This window comes from Pseudophryne corroboree, chromosome 2, assembly GCF_028390025.1.
Source record: "Pseudophryne corroboree isolate aPseCor3 chromosome 2, aPseCor3.hap2, whole genome shotgun sequence".
Classification (NCBI taxonomy): Eukaryota; Metazoa; Chordata; class Amphibia; order Anura; family Myobatrachidae; genus Pseudophryne; species Pseudophryne corroboree.
In genome coordinates this window covers 439625861-439648158 of record NC_086445.1, presented here as the reverse complement: position 1 = coordinate 439648158, position 22298 = coordinate 439625861, and the positions used below count along the sequence as shown (strand labels likewise).

At 44.3% G+C, this 22298-nt stretch overlaps 1 protein-coding gene across 8 annotated transcripts in view; it reads left to right on the top strand.

Moving 5' to 3' along the window:
- MSI2 (musashi RNA binding protein 2) overlaps positions 1-22298 on the top strand; it is a 1055328-nt gene that overhangs the window by 459249 nt on the left and 573781 nt on the right. For all 8 annotated transcript variants that reach the window (XM_063953648.1, XM_063953647.1, XM_063953646.1 and 5 more), the window contains exon 7: positions 20447-20495. In XM_063953648.1, coding sequence (XP_063809718.1) covers positions 20447-20495 — 49 coding nt within the window. The remainder of the gene's footprint in view (positions 1-20446; positions 20496-22298) is intronic.

The following is a 22298-nucleotide window of genomic DNA, read 5'->3' as shown; positions in this document are numbered from 1 at the left end:
TATCTATTTTTATTTTATTTTTTTACTTGAAAAAAAACAAGTTAAATACCTTTTTTAAACATGCATTTTATTGTCCTTCCTACAAACACATCTTCCAACGGTCCTGAGTGGGCCAAATGTGGGATGTATATCCCATATATGGCTGTATGCATCTTACCTGGTGTTTCCTGTATGCAAAAGATGGTTTTCAGGGAAAGACACAATGTGGCCCATCATGGCTAATGTATGGGTCACATCCCTCCATACATGACAACTTCATCTTGCGTGTGTGTGTTTTTCCGATTCCTCAACTTGAAAAGTTAGAAGGTATTTACACTACAAATCATTATTTCTTTTTCCCTTTATCGCTGGATGGCAAACAAAAATGACTTCCACAGAGTCTCAGCATATCATGTGATGGCTGTAGGGTGAGGAGAAGGTCTTAGATGTCACACAGACTCACATAGGGGTATATGCAATTCACGGCGAATCGCGGCAATTTTTCGCCGTTTTTTAATTCGACTTAATTCGACAGGTGAATTCCGGAAGGTGGCTGCCGGAATTCACCATATTCAATGAAAAACGGATTAGCCAGAACCGCGGGCGAAAATCGGCCGATTTGGCGGATTTTGCCGCGATTTTAAAAAACGGGAAAAACCCGAAAAAAAAATGGCGTGGGGTCCCCCCTCCAAAGCATAACCAGCCTCGGGCTCATCGAGCTGGTCCTGGTTCTAAAAATACGGGGGAAAATTGGCCAGGGATCCCCCGTATTTTTAAAACCAGCACCGGGCTCTGCGCCTGGTGCTGGTGCCAAAAATACGGGGGACAAAAAGAGTAGGGGTCCCCCGTATTTTTAACACCAGCATCGGGCTCCACTAGCTGGACAGATAATGCCACAGCCGGGGGTCACTTTTATGCCGTGCCCTGCGGCATTAAATATCCAACTAGTCACCCCTGGCCGGGGTACCCTGGGGGAGTGGGGACCCCTTCAATCAAGGGGTCCCCCCCCCCCAGCCACCCAAGGGCCAGGGGTGAAGCCCGAGGCTGTCCCCCCCCCCCCCCCCATCCAATGGGCTGCGGATGGGGGGGCTGATAGCCTTTTGTGATAATGAAAAGAATATTGTTTTTTCCAGCAGTACTACAAGTCCCAGCAAGCCTCCCCCGCAAGCTGGTACTTGGAGAACCACAAGTACCAGCATGCGGGAGAAAAATGGGCCCGCTGGTACCTGTAGTACTACTGGGAAAAAAATACCCAAATAAAAACAGTACACAGACACCTTGATAGTAAAACTTTATTACACACTACCGACACACATACTTACCTATGTTGACACGCCGACTGCCACGGTCTCCGACGATCCGAGGGTACCTGTGAAATTTTTTTACTCACCTTCCAGCGTCCAGAGGTAAATCCAGGTCCAGAGATAATCCACGTACTTGGCAAAAAAACAAACCGCAAATACCCGCTCCATACCGGACTGAAAGGGGTCCCATGCTTTCACATCAGACCCCTTTCTCCCGAATGCCGGGACATCACGGGACTCCTGTCACTGAAGTCCCTTCAGCCAATCAGGAAGCGCTACTTCCGTGGCGCTCACCTGATTGGCTGTGCACTGTCTGAGCTGTCAGACAGCGCATCGCAAAGCCGCTCCATTACTTTCAATGGTGGGAACTTTGCGGGTAGCGGTGGGGTTAACCCGCGGTCAGCCGCTGACCGGCGGGTGACCTCACCGCTAGCCGCTAAGTTCCCACCATTGAACATAATGGACGGGGCTGTGCGATGCGCTGTCTGCTCAGACGCGCAGAGCCAATCAGATGAGCGCAACGAAGTTGCGCTTCCTGATTGGCTTTAGAGACCTTTCTGTGACAGCTGTCACTGAGAGGTCTCTCTGCATTCGGGGTAAGGGGTCTCATGTGTCAGCATGGGACCCCTTTCAGTCCGTTTGGTCGGGTATTTGCGGTTTGTTTTTTTCTACAAGTACGTGGATTTATCTCTGGACCATGGCTGAGGTGAGTATATTGATCTTTTATTTTCAGGTACCCCTGGATTCTACATGGAAAAGAGGACCGATGTCGGCGTGTGAACATAGGTAAGTATGTGTGTGTCGGCAGTGTGTAATAAAGTTTTACTGTCGACGGTGTGTGTGTCCTGTTTTTATTTGGGTATTTTTTTTCCAGTAGTACTACAGGTACCAGCGGCCCGCTTTTCTCCCGCATGCTGGTACTTGTGGTTCTCCAAGTACCAGCTTGCGGGGGAGGCTTGCTGGGACTTGTAGTACTGCTGTAGTAGTACTGCTGGAAAAAACAATATTCTTTTCATTATCACAAAAGGCTATCAGCCCCCCCATCCGCAGCCCATTGGATGGGGGGGGACAGCCTCGGGCTTCACCCCTGGCCCTTGGGTGGCTGGGGGGGGGACCCCTTGATTAAAGGGGTCCCCACTCCCCCAGGGTACCCCGGCCAGGGGTGACTAGTTGGATATTTAATGCCACGGCCGCAGGGCACGGCATAAAAGTGACCCCCGGCTGTGGCATTATCTGTCCAGCTAGTGGAGTCCGATGCTGGTGTTAAAAATACAGGGGACCCCTGCTCGTTTTGTCCCCCGTATTTTTGGCACCAGCACCAGGCGCAGAGCCCAGTGCTGGTTTTAAAAATACGGGGGATCCCCTGTCAATTTTTCCCCCGCATTTTTAGAACCAGGACCAGCTCGAAGAGCCCGAGGCTGGTTATGCTTTGGAGGGGGGACCCCACGCCATTTTTTTTTAAGGATTTTACCGTTCCAGCAATAAAAAAAAATAATAATAATAATAATATTTAAAAAAATATATAAATAATATTTGTGCCTCCAAAAAAAAAAAAAAAAGTACCTAATCCCTTCTAATATAAATAGATATGCTATTCCTAAAAAAAAAAAACACCAAAAAAAACATGTTTAAAATTTTTTTTATTGTTTTCACCCTCCAAAGTGTGGCGGATTGAAAATGACGAATTTGCTGTCTAAAAGCACTGCTGTCGAATTTCCAAACTTGAATTGAATATGCTTTGGTCGAATTGCAGCACTTGTATCATTGCAGAAAAGTCGAATTTGCAAAAAGTCGAATTTCAAAAAGTCGAATTTTGAAAGTCCGTTTTTTGGTCGGAAAGCACTGAATTGCATAGGCAAATTTTTTTTTTGGGCGAAAATGACCCGAAATTCGACCGCAATTGCATATACCCCATAGTGTGTTGTATAATTGGTCGACCACTAGTTTAGCATCTTGACAGTGTATATTGTCATTCATTGTGTCAACACAGATGTTGACATGATAGAATGTCGAGTCGTTTACATGGTCCCTGCAGCGGCTTCTGGTTCCCAACAGTCATGTGACAGTCAGTTCTGCAGGAGACCTTAAAAAGAGGGCTCATACCCATGGGTATGTGCTGCGAGCCCCATCTTTTTAAAGTTGAACTATGTTTTAAGTGGAACTGTGTAGTGCATCCACCCTTCCAGCAGCAACCCTTTATTACATTTCTACTCACCTAAAATTAGCGTAGTACCATCACATTCTATATACACATCTCAGTCCCGCAGGAGATCTCCGAGAGAGCAGCGGTTTTGGGAAGTATCCTAACCCTACCCCTAATCCATAGCCCTATCCCTCCCTGCAGTGCCTAACTAGCTATTGGCATCCTCAGAATGTCGACATATCTCATTGCGACATTTGAGGTGTCGACCTTTTGAACATGTCAACATTACGATGATGTTGACGTGGTGTTGGTCAAAATGTTGGCCCATGTCAACATTCTAGTGCCTGTCGATCATGTGACCAAATCCTCCTACACAATAGACTGTCTAGCTGCCAGTCAACCTGCCACACAAATTCAGACTGTCAGCAAGTCATGTGAAGGTAGAGGGGGGAAAGGGAAGGAGTACGATCTCACAGCGCAGTGCACAGATAGAGGTTAGGGGGAAGTTCCAAAGCCACTCTGCTCATTACATCATGAGTAACGGTATATAAAGGAAAGGGTCTGGTTTCTTCATTGTGCCATCCTGTTGTAAAATTATAAAGACCTTAGGCAGCAGTGTAGGACATGGACTATAAAATCCAATCCGTAATTAGTTGTAGGTGGTAACCTTATGTGTCTGCCTGAGGGGATTCTTTCTGCTGACATCAAGGCATTTGGAGTGGAGGATTCCTATAAGCTTCTGGGCGTTTTCCCAGTAAATGAATGGTACTTTAAAAAGTATTATCCAAACAAACCTTCCATCGAAAATAAGATTAAAGCATTTCTGTTTTTATGCTTGTAATCTCAACCCTAGGCAGGAAACGGGAAGACTGATTTCTCAGACAGTCTGCGATGCTGGAAGCATTTGTCTTTGTTAATTTACATGGATAGCAGTGGTAAATCTGAAAGAGCATGCTGGTGTATTTGAGAATTCACTGGCGTAGTTTATATAATAGCACCTGACAGTTTACCAGCAGCTAAAGTAGATTTTCTTTTCATAAAGCCAAATATTGTGCGTAAGATGTTCAACCTGTACAAATAACTTGCAGATACAGGCCATGGTGTCTCTCTCTCACTAATGACTTGATGAGGGTGGGGAAGAAATAGAATGTGCTAGTTCGGACACACATTTGTCATGCTCTGTGTCACCCTGCCCTCATCTTCTTTTCTATTATTTAGAACTGTTTGCTTGGCAGGGAAGATATTTATTGTATTTGTTTTCTTTTCTTCCTTGGAATGACCATTGTAGCTGATTTATATCCTGAATTTATGTCCTATTTAGCAAGTACAATGATTTTTCACTTCTAACCTGGTTATCATAGGTAGGGCCGTGATTTATTATTTTAAACAACAAGTAATTAGATTGCTTTTTTTTTTTTTTCCGGAAAAAGAAGATCACTGGCTTCTGTTAATTTTATTACTATCACATTAAGCAATCTATAACAATTACATCATTACTGTATTTCTATTGACATGAGGGTTATATGCATTAAGTCTGCCAGCCTCCATTACCTGCATTGTGTGACACTGTTCAGGCATAAATCAAGCTTGAGTAGCATTGCTGTGTACATTTAGGGGCATTAATATGTGCACTGCTTGTCTGACTTAATGATAGGCATCACACAGTGATCGGAAAACAGACTAAAGCAATTTAGGAGTGCTCCAAAGAATGATCCTTTTGCAATCAATTGATCATTTCCAGCCCAAATGCAGTAACGGTGATCTAGACATTGGCCAAACACCAACCAACCCACCCTTGTGTGGCTGCCTTCAATTTGTGGATGCATCTAGATTAGCCAGAATAGATGATTACAACAGCATTGGCCTGGACCAAAGGCTTGTTTTTATAGATTACCACAATTCTTATCATACAGTTTGTGAGCACGAATCAGAGTTACACAGCCAATGGCTGTTTGACTTCTGCTAAACAAAAACTCCAAGCATACGTCTCTGAGCAGTCACAGCAGTTATAATTCAGTAGTAGCTGGGGAAGTTGTCTAATATTAATACAACATTAAGGCTCTAGATCAGGGGTGGGCAATTATTTCAGCTGAGGGGCCACTTGACATTTCCTGTCCGTATCCGAGGGCCACATACAAAATAGCAGCTCCCCCCACTTGCCAAAAATATAGGGACGTGCTTCATGTGGAAGGGGTGTGGGCAAAAAATAATACAGATTCATATTAGGCTGCACAATAGTCTCCATTATTCAAATTGCGCCACACAGCGCCGCTTACACACATTACACCAGATAGAGCCCCTTTTACACAGTATGGAAGGTAGAGCCCCTTTTACACATTACAGCAGGTAGAGCCCCCTTTTACACATTAACATTTTATTTAGGATAATTATTGTGCAGCAAGCAAATTATCCAGTGTCTTATGGCCCCTGGGGAAAGGTGTGACACAGTGACAGAACACGGGGAGGAGGGTGACAGTGACAGAACACGGGGTGTGTGACACGGTGACAGAACACGGTGGGGATGGCACGGTGACAAAACACGGGGGTGTGACACGGTGACAGAACACGGGGGTGTGACACGGTGACAGAACACGGGGGGTGTGACACAGTGACAGAACACGGGGGGGGGGGGGTGACAGTGACAGAACACGGGGGGGGGTTATACGTGACAGAACACGGGGGTGACATGGTGACAGAACACGGGAGGGGTTGGTACAGCGAGAGCTAAAGATCTCTCCCCCAAACCTAAAAACAGACTGACGCCACTGCCCGCACACACAAATATATGCACACTATCTCTCACACACACACACACACACACACACACACACACACACACACACACACCTACCTTTCTTTCTCTCACTCACTTTTCCCATTAACTTTACTGATCTGGCTGGCAGTGGCAGGAAGGATGGATCTATTCTGTACAAGTCTGGCTCTTGTTCCATGTAGCTCCGCCCCCTGAGGTCCCGTGTAGCCACGCCCCTCTTCGACACGTAGCTCCACCCCTTTTCGGCTGAACCTAGCCGTTGTCACTGGGGACTCTGGAGGAGGGAGGAGGCTGCTACAACGCAGCAGCAGGGGAGAGAGGCGCCGCCGGCAGCTTGGAGGTACTGCAGTGCAGAGCAATGACAAGCAGCTCAGCCGTTCGGGCCGTTTGTCATTGCTCGCTGGTGGGAGGCAGTGGGCCGGACAGGATCGGTTTGCGGGCCATATTTTGCCCACCCCTACTCTAGATAATAATAAAAAAAAAACTTCAGCCTTCCACTGTTTTATAGATGTTTTGAGTTTATCTATTACACGACACTAGTCATGCCTCCCAACTGTCCGTGGCACTGTCCCACTATTCGGAACCTGTCCTGCTGTCTTCCCCCCGCGGGCCGCAGTGTCCCGCTGGGATTGTGCAGTTCGGAGATCCTTTGATCGCTGGATGCTCTGCTCTGCAAAGTAGCAAGTAATCTCTAAATATATACCATGCACATAGCAATCTGTACAGTACATGGAGGTGAGCAGGGGGCTGCCCAGCTGCTCGGAGAGTGCTGGACATGCCCCCAAAATGCAGAAAAACGGGTCCGTGTGGCTATGCCGTGTGAGGGTACTGCATCTCGGCTCTGAAAAGTTTGGAGGTATGTATACACTTGATAGTATGAGGTAGTAAGCTTTTGTCTCTGCAATGTGGTGTTAAATTGCCTGTCTAATTTAAGATGTGTAGTGGAACAGTAGGATTACTAAAAGTATTGTCTTCTCCAGGTTTAAATGTTTTTTGCTTTCACATAGTAATTAAGATGTGTGTTCTTGTTGCTTTCCTCCTTGTGTGCTCACAGCTTTAGGTTGGAGTTGTTAACCCAAGCAGTAGCAAGCATCTTCTACAGTGTTCTACAGTGTTATGTTGCATTGTTGGTGTGCAATTAATCCTTTGTTGCGGTGAACAGGTTAAATAGAGTTTGTTTATTTTGGCCCAGCTACATGTATTGGAGAATTTGCTTATGTTGCCTGGGACTTCTTATGGTCAATTTGTAATGTTTAAAATATTTATTCTAAGTCTATGTCTTTAGAGGATCCTAATTACTTCTGATTAATGCATGCCTTAAGCTGAATTGAGCATTGGAGCCTCAACGATATACTGTATAGAGCGCAGGAACTGGCCTGCTACAGGCTGCTGCTTCAGGCACCGTTCATCTCCTGCTACATTTAGATGGCAACATAAACTAGTATTAAAGCAAATAATGGCATGTCTCAAGGCTACTCTAATGATAGACTACGTTTCAGGGTAATCCTTAGATTTCTACCTCTACAAATCTTGTTTGTAGGTGTTGATGTAAGTTAGATGTGGGTGAGACCTATGAAATACGGTGTGTCATCCAAAAATGCTAGGAAGTTTTCTGCTATGTTACTGTTCCCTGTGGCTGTCATCAGCATTGTGAAGTTCAATATTAAGTATCTATCTATCTATCTATCTATCTATCTATCTATCTATCTATCTATCTATCTATCTATCTATCTATCTATTATTATTATTATTATTATTGTTATTTCTCTTACTGTTTATTTACCTTTTATAAAACCTTTTGGTCATGGGCAGAAGATCATGAACATGCAAGGTCTATACTGTATGTACTTGAGCGGATGTCTGCAAACAGACCACATTTTGTAACCTTTTGTGTTTATTAAGTGACCTGCAAATTATTATTATTTTGTTTTTTTTGTTTATAAGAAAATATTTCCTAAGACTTAATAATGTCATTCTTCTTGACACACACACACACACACACACACACACACACACACACACACACACACACACACACACACACACACACACACACACACACACACACACACACACACACACACATTATCTTTTGCATGTTAAACGCCATAAGATTGGTCTTTTTGATTCTTTTTTTTTCTTATCCATTTTGCCTGTGTATTTCGCTTATCCAAACTACGGATCTGTACTACAGGTTATTATTTGGGACTTAATTTTAAGTGGAAGCTAAGCAACGTATTATTTGGAGTGTGCTGCTGCCTGGCGCAAGTGATCCACGCAGAGCAGTGCAGCATCTTTTTTTTTCCCAAATGCGCATCTTGGTCTCAATCATATGCAACAAAACCGCTTCACGAGACTGCACTGATTAATTTGATATCCAACAATTGTATATCTGTGTGCGACTGAGTCTGTATAAGAAGTGCAGCAGAACTTGGTTTAGATATACAAGCAACACATTAACCTGTGCACTTTTGTTAAATGGTTTTGTTGCATTGTGATTGAGATGTACCTTTGGTGAAAGCGACCCTCTGCTCAAGCCAAGTCGCATGGAATCTGGCGTGACTACAGCAATATTGTATGAGGACATATCTGTATGTTATATCACATAGTTGTTGTTTTTTTAATCACATACTGTATACTCATATTTCATATAATCACATTGAACAGACTCTACCCGTATCTAGTGATCACAAGTGACTAAACAGCAATTAAATTGATCCCTGATTCCGGTAAACAGAATGGACAAGATTTACCCAACTGCCCTAAAGTTAGGCGCATACTGTAATTGCATTTACCATTGTATTAGGATTAGTTAAAAAGTTTTCAGTTCTATAATAATTTATATGAAAAGTAATTTATTGTACACTGCCTTCTAGCTTTCTTTGTCTTTGGTGTGTATATATTTATATTCTTTAAAGTGCCTTTTTACATTACTACATGCTCATTTCTCTGACGTCCTAGTGGATGCTGGGAACTCCCTAAGGACCAAGGGGATAGCGGCTCCGCAGGAGACTGGGCACAAAAAGAAAGCTTTAGGACTACCTGGTGTGCACTGGCTCCTCCCCCCATGACCCTCCTCCAAGCCTCAGTTAGATTTTTGTGCCCGACCGAGCAGGGTGCAATCTAGGGGGCTCTCCTGAGCTTCTTAGATAAAAGTTAGTTTTAGGTTTTTTATTTTCAGTGAGACCTGCTGGCAACAGGCTCACTGCATCGAGGGACTAAGGGGAGAAGAAGCGAACCTGCCTGCTTGCAGCCAGCTTGGGCTTCTTAGGCTACTGGACACCATTAGCTCCAGAGGGATCGAACACAGGCCCAGCCTCGATGTCCGGTCCCAGAGCCGCGCCGCCGGCCCCCTTACAGAGCCAGAAGCAAGAAGAGGTCCGGAAAATCGGCGGCAGAAGACATCAGTCTTCATCAAGGTAGCGCACAGCACTGCAGCTGTGCGCCATTGCTCCTCATGCACACCTCACACTGCGGTCACTGATGGGTGCAGGGCGCTGGGGGGGGGGGGCGCCCTGAGCAGCAATATTAACACCTTGGCTGGCAAAAATACATCACATATAACCCCCAGGGCTATTTGGATGTACATTAACCCCTGCCAGAATCCATAAAAATGCGGGAGAAAAGTCCGCGAAAAAGGGGCGGAGCTATCTCCTTCAGCACACTGGCGCCATTTTTCCCTCACAGCTCCGTTGGAGGGAAGCTCCCTGGCTCTCCCCTGCAGTTAATACACTACAGAAAGGGTTAAAAAGAGAGGGGGGGCACAATTTAGGCGCAGTATACATATATATATATGCAGCTATAAGGGAAAACACTTTTTATAGGTGCTATCCCTGTGATATATAGCGCCCTGGTGTGTGCTGGCATACTCTCCTTCTGTCTCCCCAAAGGGCTTTGTGGGGTCCTGTCCTCTATCAGAGCATTCCCTGTGTGTGTGCTGTGTCGGTACGGCTGTGTCGACAGGTATGTGGAGGATAATGAGGTGGAGGCGGAGCGAATGCCTGTAAATATGTTGTCACCCCCTGCGGGGTCGACACCGGTGTGGTTGAACTTATGGAAGGATTACGTGAAAGTGTCAACTCCTTACATAAAAGGTCGACGACACAGAACAGCCGGCTACTCAGCTTGTGCCTGTTCCAGCGTCTCAAATGTCATGGGGGGCTCTAAATCGCCCGCTACCTCAGATAACAGACACAGATGTCGACACGGATACTGACTCCAGTGTCGACGTCGATGAGACTGGTGTACCCTCCAAATAGGTCCACCCGTTACAGGATTGAGGCAATGAAAAATGTATTACACATTTATGATTATACCCCAGGTACCACATAAAAGGGTATTGTGTTTGGTGAGAGAAAACTATTAGTAGTTTTTCCTGCATCTGAGAAATTAAATGAGGTGTGTGAGGAAGAGTGGTCTTCCCCCGGTAAGAAATTTCTAAAACGGTTATTGGCAGCGTACCCTTTCCCGCCAGAGGATAGGTCACGCGGGGAAACACCCCATAGGGTAGATACAGCGCTTACACGCTTATCAGAAAAGGTGGCACTACCATCTCCGGATACGGCCGCCCTGAAGGGACCTGCTGATAGAAAGCAGGAGGTTACCCTATAAAATATAGTCACACACTAGGGCATTATATTGTGACCAGCCGTTGCTTCGGCATGGATGTGCAGTGCTCCCGCTGCGTGGTCAGATTCCCTGTCGGAAAATAACTATGGATAGGGACAATATTTTGCTGAAAATAGAGCATATAAAAGACGTGGTCTTATACATGCGTGATGCACAGAGGGATATTTGCCGGCTGGCATCAAAAATAAGCGCTAGGTCCATTGCCGCCAGACTGGGGTTATGGACTTGGCAATGGTCAGGCGATGCCGACTCGAATCGGCACATGGAAGTTGCCCTATAAGGGGGTAAAACTGTTTGGGGATGGTTTTTCAGACCTCGTTTCCACAGCTACTGTTGGGAAATCGATTTTTTTGCCACAGGCTACCCCACAACAAAAGAAAGCACCGTATCATCAAGTACAGTCCTTTCGGCCCCAGAAAAGCAAGAGGACTAGAGGCTCATCCTTTCTGCCGAGAGGCAAAGGTAGAGGAAAAAGCTGCAACACACAGCTAGTTCCCAAGAGCAGAAGTCCTCCCTGCGTCCGGTAGGTCCACAGCATGGTGCGGGGGCTGCTCAGGCGGACCCGGGTACGGTGGGGGCCCGTCTCAGAAATTTCAGCGGACAGTGGGCTCTCACATGGATCCCTGGGTCCTTCAAGCAGTATCTCGGGTACAGGCTGGAGTTCGAGACGTTCTTCCCCCCGCCGTTTCCTAAAATCTGCCTTACCGGCACCTCCCTCTGCCAGGGAGACTGTGTTGGTGGATATTCAACACTATAATCACAACAAGTGATTGTCAAGGTGCCCCTCCTTCAGCAAGGAAGGGGTTACTATTCCACAGTGGTTGTGGTACCGAAACGTTTCGGTGAGACCCATCTTGAAATTAAAATACTTGAACTTTTATATCAGAAGATTCAAGTTCAAGATGGAATCGCTCAGGGCGGATATTACGAGCCTGGACGAGGGGGATTACATGGTCTCCCTGGACATCAAGGATGCGTACCTGCATGTCCCCATTTACCCTCCTCACCAGGAGTACCTCAGATATGTGGTACAGGACTGTCACTATCAGTTCCAGACGCGGCCGGTGGAGTTGTCCACGGCACCTAAGGTCTTTACCTAGGTAATGGCAGAAGTGATGATACTCCTTCGCAAGAAGGAAGTTTTTATTATCCCGTACTTGGACGATCTCCTGATAAAGGCGAGGTCCAAAGAACAGTTGGTAGTGGGGGTAGCACTCTCTCGGGAAGTGCTACAACAGCACGACTGGATTCTCAATATTCCAAAGTCACAGCTGGTCCCGACGACACGTCTTCTGTTCCTGGGAATGTTTCTGAACGCAGACCAGAAAAGAGTGTTTCTTCCAGTGGAAAAAGCCGAGGAGTTGTCATCTCTAGTCAGAGACATCCTAAAACCAGGACAGGTGTCGGTACATCAATGCACACGAGTCCTGGGAAAAATGGTAGCTTCGTACGAAGCATAATTCCATTCGGAAGACTCCACGCAAGGACGTTCCAGTGGGACCTGTGGGACTAATGGTCCGGGTCCCATCTACAGATACAATAGCGGATAACCCTGTCAGCAAGAAACAGGGTGTCGCTGCTGTGGTGGCTGCAGAGGGCTCATCTACTAGAGGGCCGCAGATTCGGAATACAGGACTGGGTCCTGGTGACCACGGATGCCAGCCTTCAGGGCTGGGGTGCAGTCACACAGGGAAGAAATTTCCAAGGAGATTTCGCTTCACATAAATATTCTGCAGCGAAGGGCCATTTACAATGCCCTAAGCCAAGCAAGGCCCCTGCTTCAGAACCAGCCGGTACTGATCCAATCAGACGACATCACGGCGGTCGCCCATGTAAACAGACAGGGCGGCACAAGAAGCAGGATGGCGATGGCAGAAGCCACAAGGATTCTCCGATGGGCGACCTACACCCAGGAGAATGGGGACTTCATTCAGAAGTTTTCCAAATGCGGGTAAACCGTTGGGAATGACCACGGGTGGACATGATGGCGTCCCGCCTCAACAAGAAGTTGAAAAGATATTGCGCCAGGTCAAGGGACCCTCAGGCGATCGCTGGGAACGCTCTAGTGACACCGTGGGTGTACCAGTCGGTTTATGTGTCTCCTCCTCTACCTCTCATACCCAAGGTACTGAGAATAATAAGAAGGCGAGGAGTGAAAACCATACTCTGGGTTCCGGATTGGCCATGAAGAGCTTGGTACCTGGAACTTCAAGAGATGCTGGCAGAGGACCCTTGGCCTCTGCCGCTTAGACAAGACCTGCTGCAGCAGGGACCCTGTCTGTTCCAAGACTTACCGCGGCTGCGTTTGAAGGCATGGCGGTAGAACACCGGATCGTAAAGGAAAAGGGTATTCCGAAGGAAGTCATCCCTACCCTGATCATAGCCAGGAAGGATGTCACCGCAAGACATTATCTCCGCGTTTGGCGAAAATTTGTTGCTTGGTGGGAGGCCATGAAGGCCCCGACGGAGGAATTTCAACTATGTCGATTCCTGTACTTCCTGCAAGCAGGGGTGACGTTTGGGCCTCAAATTGGGGTCCCTCAAGGTCCAGATTTCTGCTCTGTCGATTTTCTTCCAGAAAGAACTGGCTTCACTGCCTGAAGTTCAGACTTTGGTTAAAGGAGTACTACATATTCAACCTCCTTTTGTGCCTCCTGTGGCACTTTTTGGATCTCAACGTGGTGTTGGATTTCCTAAAGTCGCATTGGTTGAGCCACTTAAAACCATGGAGCTAAAGTATCTCGCGTGGAAAGTGGTCATGCTGTTGGCCTTGGCCTTGGCCAGGCGTGTGTCAGAATTGGCGGTTTTGTCATGTAAAAGCCCTTATCTGATTTTCTATATGGATAGGGCAGAGTTGAGGACTCGTCCTCAGTTTCTCCCAAAGGTGGTCTCAGGTTTTCACTTGAACCAACCTATTGTGGTGCCTGCGGCTACTAGGGACTTGGAGGATTCCAAGTTGCTGGACGTAGTCAGGGCCCTGAAAATTTAATTTTTCCAGGACGGCTGGAGTCAGGAAAACTGACTCGCTGTTTATCCTGATGGCACCCAACAAGCTGGGTGCTCCTGCTTCTAAGCAGTCCATTGCGCGCTGGATTTGTAGCACTATTCAGCTGGCGCATTCTGCGGTAGGATGACCGCAGCCTAAATCAATTAAAGCCCATTCCACAAGGAAGGTGGGCTCATCTTGGGCGGCTGCCCGAGGGGTCTCGGCTTTACAACTTTGCCGTTCAGCTACTTGGTCAGGGGCAAACACGTTTGCAAAATTCTATGAATTTGATACCCTGGCTGAGGAGGACCTGGAGTTCTCTCATTCGGTGCTGCAGAGTCATCCGCACTCTCCCGCCCGTTTGGGAGCTTTGGTATAATCCCCATGGTCCTTACGGAGTTCCCAGCATCCACTAGGACGTCAGAGAAAATAAGAATTTACTTACCGATAATTCTATTTCTCGTAGTCCGTAGTGGATGCTGGGCGCCCATCCCAAGTGCGGATTGTCTGCAATACTGGTACATAGTTATTGTTACCAAAAAATCAGGTTATTGCTGTAGTGAGCCATCTTTTCTAGAGGCTCCTCTGTTATCATGCTGTTAACTGGGTTTAGATCACGAGTTGTACGGTGTGATTGGTGTGGCTGGTATGAGTCTTACCCGGGATTCAAAATCCTTCATTATTGTGTACGCTCGTCCGGGCACAGTATCCTAACTGAGGCTTGGAGGAGGGTAATGGGGGGAGGAGCCAGTGCACACCAGGTAGTCCTAAAGCTTTCTTTTTGTGCCCAGTCTCCTGCGGAGCCGCAATCCCCCTGGTCCTTACGGAGTTCCCAGCATCCACTACGGACTACGAGAAATAGAATTATCGGTAAGTAAATTCTTATTTTTTTTCTTGTGTGTGTGCATTAATTTCTGTTGATATATATCAATGCAAAGTCTGTTTATTTATAATGCTTTATACCTGGTAAAGGAATGACATGTTTTCTCTATTTTATTTTTGTTTAGTCTTCTGTATAGCATATGCCCTGACTAAATTCCTTGGTGTAATGTACGATTGCTTTTAGGTATCCGTGGTGCTGCTCTTTGGGGCTGGTGAATACACTTTATAGTTACTTGCTTTTGGTTTAGTAGAAAAGGGGAGTGAAAGATAAGAAGATATAATTTTGCTTAGGTGAGAATCCACAATCACAGACCTTGACTGGTTTCTCCATGAAGTCTCATACAAGCTTTCTCTTTGAATCACAGAGAAGCGTGAGAGCAGAGCTGTGCATGCAGGGATTGTATTTCTCCTTTCACTCTATTCAGGCTTTGTATGGTTTGCGTATTCTAGTTTCAGTCCTTACTGCTCTGCCAGCACATTGATAGATTTCTGAATCGGGAAGAAAAGACTGTATCCATACTCCATTAAAGAGCATTCACTTCTTTCAGCCCTTCCATTTAATGTCTTTTAACAGTTTGGTATTTTGTTTTACCAAGATGTTGAATTATTTGTGGTGGGGCTTTTTCAAGCACTTGATAGTATTTCACCTTTATATACAGTTAGACTGTTTAAAGTTTCATATGATCTCTGTTTGGAAGAAAAAATCCCATTATTTTATGTATAATAGTTGCCCTAAAGGAGAAGAGTTGGGCGTATACAGTGGAAGTCGAGCAGAAGCTGCTTGTGCATCCTATTACTTTACTTTGCGTCTAAGACACATTTTCGCAGAAAATATATGCGTAAAAAGATGCTCAGCGCTATCAAGTCCTGCCACGGCATGGCGCGACTTCAAGGGCAGTTTAGCGTGACTCCATCAAGGATGTAAGAGGACACATCATCTATACGTCCTTGACTTTATATTGAATAGCAACTTTAATATTATGTGCTTACACATATTTGACATTGGGGGTAATTTTTTTTTTTTTTTTTAAATCGCTGTTGCGTCCAAAGATGCAAATATATGCTAATGTCACAGTAGGCGTCTTAGGCAACTGCCGCCAATACAGAATCCGAGTGCTGTGTCCAAAGCATTGCATCACCATCACGTGTTTTGGTTGCATCATAGCCGAGGCCAGTAAACCAGCATCTGAAGTAGTAGACATTGGCCTTAGCATTTGCACAAACACTGGAAAGAGAGGCATACACACATAAGAAACCTGTGACATGGGGCATTTACTCCACATAATTACTCCCCTTCAGGGATCTTATCCTGTACCATGAGTGGTAGCAGGGGGACCAGATCTCATGGTATTTGTAAATTACTGGTAAACTTATCACTTCATGATGTACAGTGTCATTGACCAGGGCCTTCCACAGCCATCTAGGTTCTTGATATGATTAATATGCAGGCGTGTCGACAGCCATGCCGGGCCCAGGTACAGGGGGGAGGGTGTGGCCAATGTAGGGAGGCATGGACAGCCCCCTCCTTAGGAAATACTTGAACTGCTCCTGTGCAGCCGCACAGTGAAGAGCACCGGTATGTACTAATGGGTGCTGGCGGGGGAAAGCAACAGGTGCGATCGCTCACACAGGGAAAGAGAGGACACTGCTTCAGCAGCCACCTCTCTCTCCCAGTACAGCACACATCAGAGTGTACTGTGTGCTGTGCTGGGGAGAGAGGTCGCTGCAACAGCTGTCAGTCTTCTTTCTCGCCGTACCCAAGTGGTAGCACATTCTCTACAATGGGGGAAGGGGTGGCAGCGGGCCCGGGCAAAAAGTACACCCACCCCTCGGCGCCAATGTTAATATGTACTCATAAATTGACTTTTTTGAAGCTGTGTTCTTGGGAAATACCATAAAGGAACACCACTGGACTAGGGGAAGGCTTGGACACAATCTCACACCCTCACCCAAGATCTATGCAATTTAGGACAATCCGGTAGCATATGCCAAAATGTACTCGATACATTATGTACTCACCACACTGACATATGGGGGTGTCACGATAGACCTGGGGGATATATAAATGTGTTTTCTGGTAGCAGAGGCAGGTGCTCTTTTTGCGGCTTTGGCATAATAAAATAACTTTATCTATTGGATGAAGCCAGTGGACAGTGTACAATGCCTCAGCGCGTCCCTTAAATATGGCCATTTCACCTTGTTGAAAACTACCACTATCTCGTTAGGAGTCATCTGAAGGTTTATAAACAGTTTGCGAAGATTGAATGTAGTCCATTTTATTGTGAGATAAACACCTGTATAATTACTTTAAGTCAGGTAGTAAAGAGTCTAGCTAGAATCATGATCTGGATAGAACAAATCTTTATCATTTTATGATCTATGATCCGGATTTCTGACATAGAGGGAGAGAAGGATCCCGCATGTAATAATTGGGTATAATGGTCTAATAGTTTTTAAATATTGAAGGTTCTAATGGTACCATTTAACAATGAAAAGAACAATGTTTCCAATATAGCGCCCGTCCTTGCTTTAACTATTTACCCTTTTGCTGCTGGTAATTAATACTACCATGCTCTCTAGCAAGTGATTGTGTTATTTAACCAGGCAGCAGTGTTTTTCTGTTGAAAATAGTAAGATCTAGATCTGACACCTTCTTATGGTAGTTTCTGTAAACTATGGAGAGAGAGAAAAAAAAAAATAGTCCAGAGGTTACTTTAGAACTAAAAATGTCAGAGGACATGTTTTATTAATAATTTTTCATTAAAAGGCATACAATAAGTTCTTTTGTATGAGAATTATAAATTGGTTTAATTATTATTCTCTAGGTTTCATGGTTCTGATCCAAGGAACGTGGCCAAACTCAGGAGAGCATTCCAGGAGGGTTAGTGTAATTATAGAGACCAACAAGCCTGAAAAATCCTGGTATTAGCTCAGCTATAAGAGACGCTTCAGTAGTTCAGCAGCTTCAACCAGAGTTGATCTGAAGCCCAAGTGATACGTTGCTCTTCCCAGATACACCAATTGGAAAATTGCAAAATGCCCAGCTGGTGGAGAACTTCTGCCAAATTTCCTGCGGATGCTGAGATTTTGTAACATTCTCTGCAAAGCTTTAATATTATGAATACTTATTTCCAGAAAAAACAAACACTAAAACAGTTTAAGGTTGAAAGGCACATGTGTGTAAATATTTTTGTAGTACAAAAGCTATAAACCTTAGATTATTAGCCAGTGCATGTTCTGCTATACAACCTGAATCAGTTAACAGTAATTTTAATATTTCACTGATTTTTTTAAGTTTAGGTGCGTTGTCAATGCAATAGTAAGCTACCGAGCTGTGATCAGCATTTGTGTTGTTTGTTTTAGGGCCATTCCATGAAAATTAGTAAAATGTTCCATATGTGGCACACTAAAGTGGTTTCAACATACACTAGGTCGACAAGTAAAACTATAGCTCTTTCCCATAAGTAAAAAAATAAAAATATTACACTGGCGCTTAATTTGGAGTTGAGGGGAATGATCAAGTAGAAATTTCCTTTGCAAAACTGTGGTGGATTTGGCTTGGCCGTTCGTGATGACTAAATTTTCTGATGTTGTGTTGGGTATATTGTAGAATAGTTTTTGTTTTGTTTTTTTCTACCTAAAAAAAGAGGTCTCATTAGGCACTTTGATATTACACCCATCTTTTAAAAAAAAAACTAAGCAAAACTTCCTCTTAAGTTGTAACACAAATTTGTATGATAAACCTTGTACAAATGTCTCATATGTGACAGCGCAATGCCCCTTAATGAAGTCCTAAATTGTAAGTGTTAAGGCCATCAAATGAAAGCTACAAGAAAATGGCTAGAAAGCATATCTACTGGACAGCGCAGAATAACATGATAAAATTAGATTTTTGTATTTTTTTTTTATAGTCCTAGTTCTTATTACGCACATTTTTGTTTTTGCTGTTTTCTGTTGACAATTTAAAAGGAACTTCCACTACTAGCTATTACCCCAATATTTACTTTTATCTACTTAGGATAATAGAAGAGAAACGCTTAACTTTGGAAAAGGAAGATGGAATAGACACCTTCTATAGCAGTGAATAAGTTCAAAATATAATTTTATAGGATGTGTCTGTGTATGAAGTGCAAGTTAGAATTGGGCTAATCTGGTTTGTTTTTAGATTATCTCCATACTTCTTTAAGGAGAGATTCTCATATACTCTATGGGGTATATTCAATGTCTGATCCTTTCCGACATGCATTTGTTGGAAAGGATCCGACATGGGTTATGCAATAGGACGGTTTGCCATTCTCGACATGTCAATCCGACTTTTTACAAAGTCGGATTGACATTGTCGGAAACGGGACCAAAACCTTGTGGATTTTTCCCCCGTTTCTGACAGCAGCACGCTGATCGGCGGCTATTCAGCTGATCCACGTGCTTTCTGACAGCTTCCCGACAAGTTGGATTTCCTGACTTGTCGGAAAAAATGAGGCTGGATTGAATAGGTCGGAAACCCCTTCCGACCTATTCCAGTCGGAAACTGCCATCTTTCCGACAAGACGGCAGTTTCTGACTCTAATTGAATATACCCCTATATGGAGAAAATAGCAAAACACACACTAACTAAACTCCTGACTTTGCTTGTGTCACACCCACTAAAATATTGCTGCTCATTAAAGCGTCTCTCCCTGAGACACTACACCAGTAATAAGCCATCTGATACATTTCAGGGACAGGATTAGTGGTCCTCTAAGCTTCAAAAGGGTTGCAAAGTACTCTTAATCCTAGTAATAACGTAAAACAATACACTAAATCAAAGAAAAATACTTATTTTAATAGCAGATCAGCGGGCAGTTTAAGCAAGTGTTGCATCTACTTCCCTACTTTTGTGGAATGTCCATAAAACTTCGGACCTTCTAGGATTTATGTCTGATTTAAGAGCATGGAACCTTGCTGATTATATGAATTATTTTGCCACTCCCTCTTGGGTGGGGGGGGGGGGAGTGTCCAAAAACAGCAAGTGTCCGGTTACAATCTGTAATAATCAAATATGACACTGAATCATCAGATGAGCTGAGGCAGCATCTGTCTAGTCAGGTACAGCCGTTGTTTTAACACAAAGCAGTTTGCACTGTTCATTTTGTGGAATTAAATTTTCACTGTTCTCTCTTTATGAATGTAATAAGGGTATGCGGTAAATATGCTCGCAGTCAGGATCCCAGCAGCCGTATTACCGACACCGGAATTCCGAAAGGGGCAAGTTACCTACGCAGGAAGTTAGGGTTGGACTGCAGGGGAGGAAGGGTTAGTTTTAGGCAGTGAGGATGGGAGGTTTGGTTGAGGCACTAAAGGGGGAGGTTAGTTTTATGCTATGGGACCAAATGGTTAGGGTTAGGGGTTAGGGGAGAGGGGGAAATACCCTCTACTCACCCCTGGCGGGACTTTGAACATTGGGATTCGGCGTTGCTATTATAAATGCCAGGATCACGGACGCCGGTCATACATACTGATTCCGTAATAAGGAATAGGGACAATGTTCAGCAGCCATGCCATGTTGAACGGTCTCATGTCCTTGTGTCTTACTGAAGTATTGAAGTCTAGATGCACCTGTCTGACTGCATAGTGCCCTGCATTAACTTTATGGCAGACGTTGTAAGGTTATCTAGAATTATGCTGATCTTTACCCCTTAGGTATTCCTAAATATGATTACTGTACCTGTCTCTCGTGCTCAATTTGTATTAAATCCATGTTTTTCTTCTAGGTTGAGGATGCCATGTTGATGTTTGACAAAACTACCAATAGACATAGAGGTAAGTGCTTATGTTATGATTCATTTCCTGTACTGAGTAGTAGTCATGACAAAATATTACCAGAACTCAATATTAGAATGGTCAGTATAGTTTTACTCTAAAAATCACATTCTATGATTTGTCTATATGGTGTACAGTTAAGTCCTGTTCGCTTTTGGCTTGGTGATTAGGATAACCTGTTTCTACTCATGTTGTGTTTGCCCAAAGTAGCTTTGAGTTAGTAAAATATAATTAGTTCTCTCTCCAAATCCCCCTAATTCTTTTTTCTACAGTATATGTGTTTGTAATATTTATATGCAACTCCATTATTCAGTATGTTTGACTGTCCAGCTGTATTGTGTGATAGAGGTTGTGCACCAGTCACTCTTTGTAACCTAAGGCTCACAAGCCAGAAAATTAGTTCCCGTGATGTTTATAGTTAGTCCACAAAATCTTCTTTTGCTAAATTTATTGTAAAAAAACAGTTAATGAACTAATTTTTTAAAAAACTTTATTTTTACTCAATGATCCTCCCCAGCTACAAAACAATATATCCTCTCACAAGCTTTTGTTTTGGAGAGAAGCTTGGGGAAAATTGGCTTATGGTAAGTAAAATACACAATGAGATACTGTATTCTACGGTCTTGCCACTTGAAAGTGTACGTCGACCGCAGACTAGCCTTCATCAGAGGGGAAATATGTAACAACATAGACTAGTTTTATAGACCGAAATAATGCCATATTTATCTATTACTCTCTATAGCAGGCATTCCCAACCACGGTCCTCAAAGCACACCAACAGTGCAGGTTTTAGTGATATCCAGGCTGCAGCACAGATGGTTAAATCAAAATAACTGAGCTACTAATTAAGTCACCTGTGCTCAAGCCTGGATATCACAAAAACCTGCACTGTTAGTATGCCTTGAGGACCGTGGTTGGGAATACCTGATCTATAGGGATGGTAAAGAGGACTGGGGTAAGGGAAGGGAATGGGAGGGGGGGGGGGGGGTGACACCACTATTCCTCGTATAGAAGCAGAATGCCTGATCATAGCAGCCAGTTGATCAATTACCATGGCGAAAACCAAGGCTGACAATGAACATCCCCTGTCTAATTCATAAAAACATTATATGAACACAGAAAGCGAGCCATTCTTGGATGCACACCAACCTCTATACGCGTTTCCCATAACCCTAGATAGGGATCTATATAATTAGATTGTTGGTTCTCTTATGATCAGGTTTTTCAGGTCTTACACATATGATTAGTTCTTTTGCGAAATCTCATTCTCCTTTTGTGTTGAAACTAGAGAAGGATAAATAATTGCACATAAATAATAAAATAATTGTACCTCTGTGTGCTGGAAAGCTGCAGCCATTTCCTTGTCGCACACCACTTTCATGTAAATAAACGTTAGTTACTGGGAGGAGATATGACATAAGAAAATGGCTTCTACTTTTAAGCACATATATGTAGTCATTGACGTTCTCTATATTTTATGCAGTGGCATATATTGGGCTGTACTATAATGGTTCTGGGAGTTTCCAAGGTTGAGTATCTATTTAAGGTGACTGGCATACAATTGCATTGAGTTGACTAAAGCTGGCCACACACTAGTTGGTTGGTTGGAAAGAATATCTGATAATGTATGGGAGGCAATGACAATCGACCATTTGTTTCCAAATGCCAGAAAATGAACACAAACGTTTACTCAGGCAAATTGGTTATTTCAACAGCCGAAATGTACATGCCGGAATCTCGACAGCCTGGATCCCAAATGAGTGGCTGCCAGAGAGCTAAGCCGAGCAGGGAGAGGGGAGGGTT